Source organism: Helobdella robusta (assembly GCF_000326865.2).
Source record: "Helobdella robusta unplaced genomic scaffold HELROscaffold_6, whole genome shotgun sequence".
Taxonomy (NCBI): Eukaryota; Metazoa; Annelida; class Clitellata; order Rhynchobdellida; family Glossiphoniidae; genus Helobdella; species Helobdella robusta.
Window position 1 is genome coordinate 1,194,278 of NW_008705330.1, and position 822 is coordinate 1,195,099.

Here is an 822-nt window from a genome sequence, read left to right on the forward strand (position 1 = left end):
ATTTATTTGTAGCATCGTTCAGTATAGTACAGAAGTACCTCCAGGCTTCATTGAGTTTCACAACATTATAAACTTGTTTAAATACACACATTTCTTTACTTAATTCAGTTCTGATATAAACTCTCATCTTATCATACTCACCTTTGTTAAAATTATATTTTTGCTTGGCACGTTTTATAACTAAATTCCAAGTATGTCTCAATATGAAAACCAGAACAATATGATCACTATTCCCAATTGGGGAGTAATAATCGATTTTGGCAACCACATCCTTGTCATGAACTAGAATCAAGTCCAATATATTGGATTTTTGTGAAGTACGAAACCTAGTAGCTTTAGAAATCAGCTGATGTAAATACAGATCCCTCATACAATTCAAAAACCTAGATTCCATGCTCCTAACACTTCCTGGTGTTGATACTAAGTCCCAGTCAATATTAGTAAATTTAAAAAAAAAAAAAATAGGTAAATTTTTAGTCCCTTAATTTTCGAAAACTTTTTCAATAGAACAAGTAAGTTACTATTGTTATTGAGATCAGAGTTAGGACTTCTGTAAACCAGAAGAAAATTTAGAGCTTCTGTATATCCCGATAATTGAACACAAATATATTTTTTAAATCTAACAGAAAGATCCATAGTACAAGAACTCAGGTACGACCGTGGATATATATAATATGGATATGGCAGAAGCGTTATATATACATACATTTTTCATATATATATAACATCAAGGTAAATCTGACAAATTTGATGCATAGAATAGCAATAATTGTTTAAAAGTGAATTTAAGTTAAAGGAAGTAATCAGTTTTTAACCGATCAT

General features: G+C 29.8%; 1 protein-coding gene across 1 annotated transcript in view; it reads right to left on the bottom strand.

Moving 5' to 3' along the window:
- The window catches only part of HELRODRAFT_164065 (hypothetical protein), a gene marked incomplete at both ends in the record, with an annotated part of 2,749 nt that extends 2,355 nt beyond the window's left edge, over positions 1-394 (bottom strand). Inside the window, one exon of the mRNA XM_009029112.1 lies at positions 39-394. Coding sequence (XP_009027360.1) covers positions 39-394 — 356 coding nt within the window. The remainder of the gene's footprint in view (positions 1-38) is intronic.
- Positions 395-822: the final 428 nt, after the last annotated feature.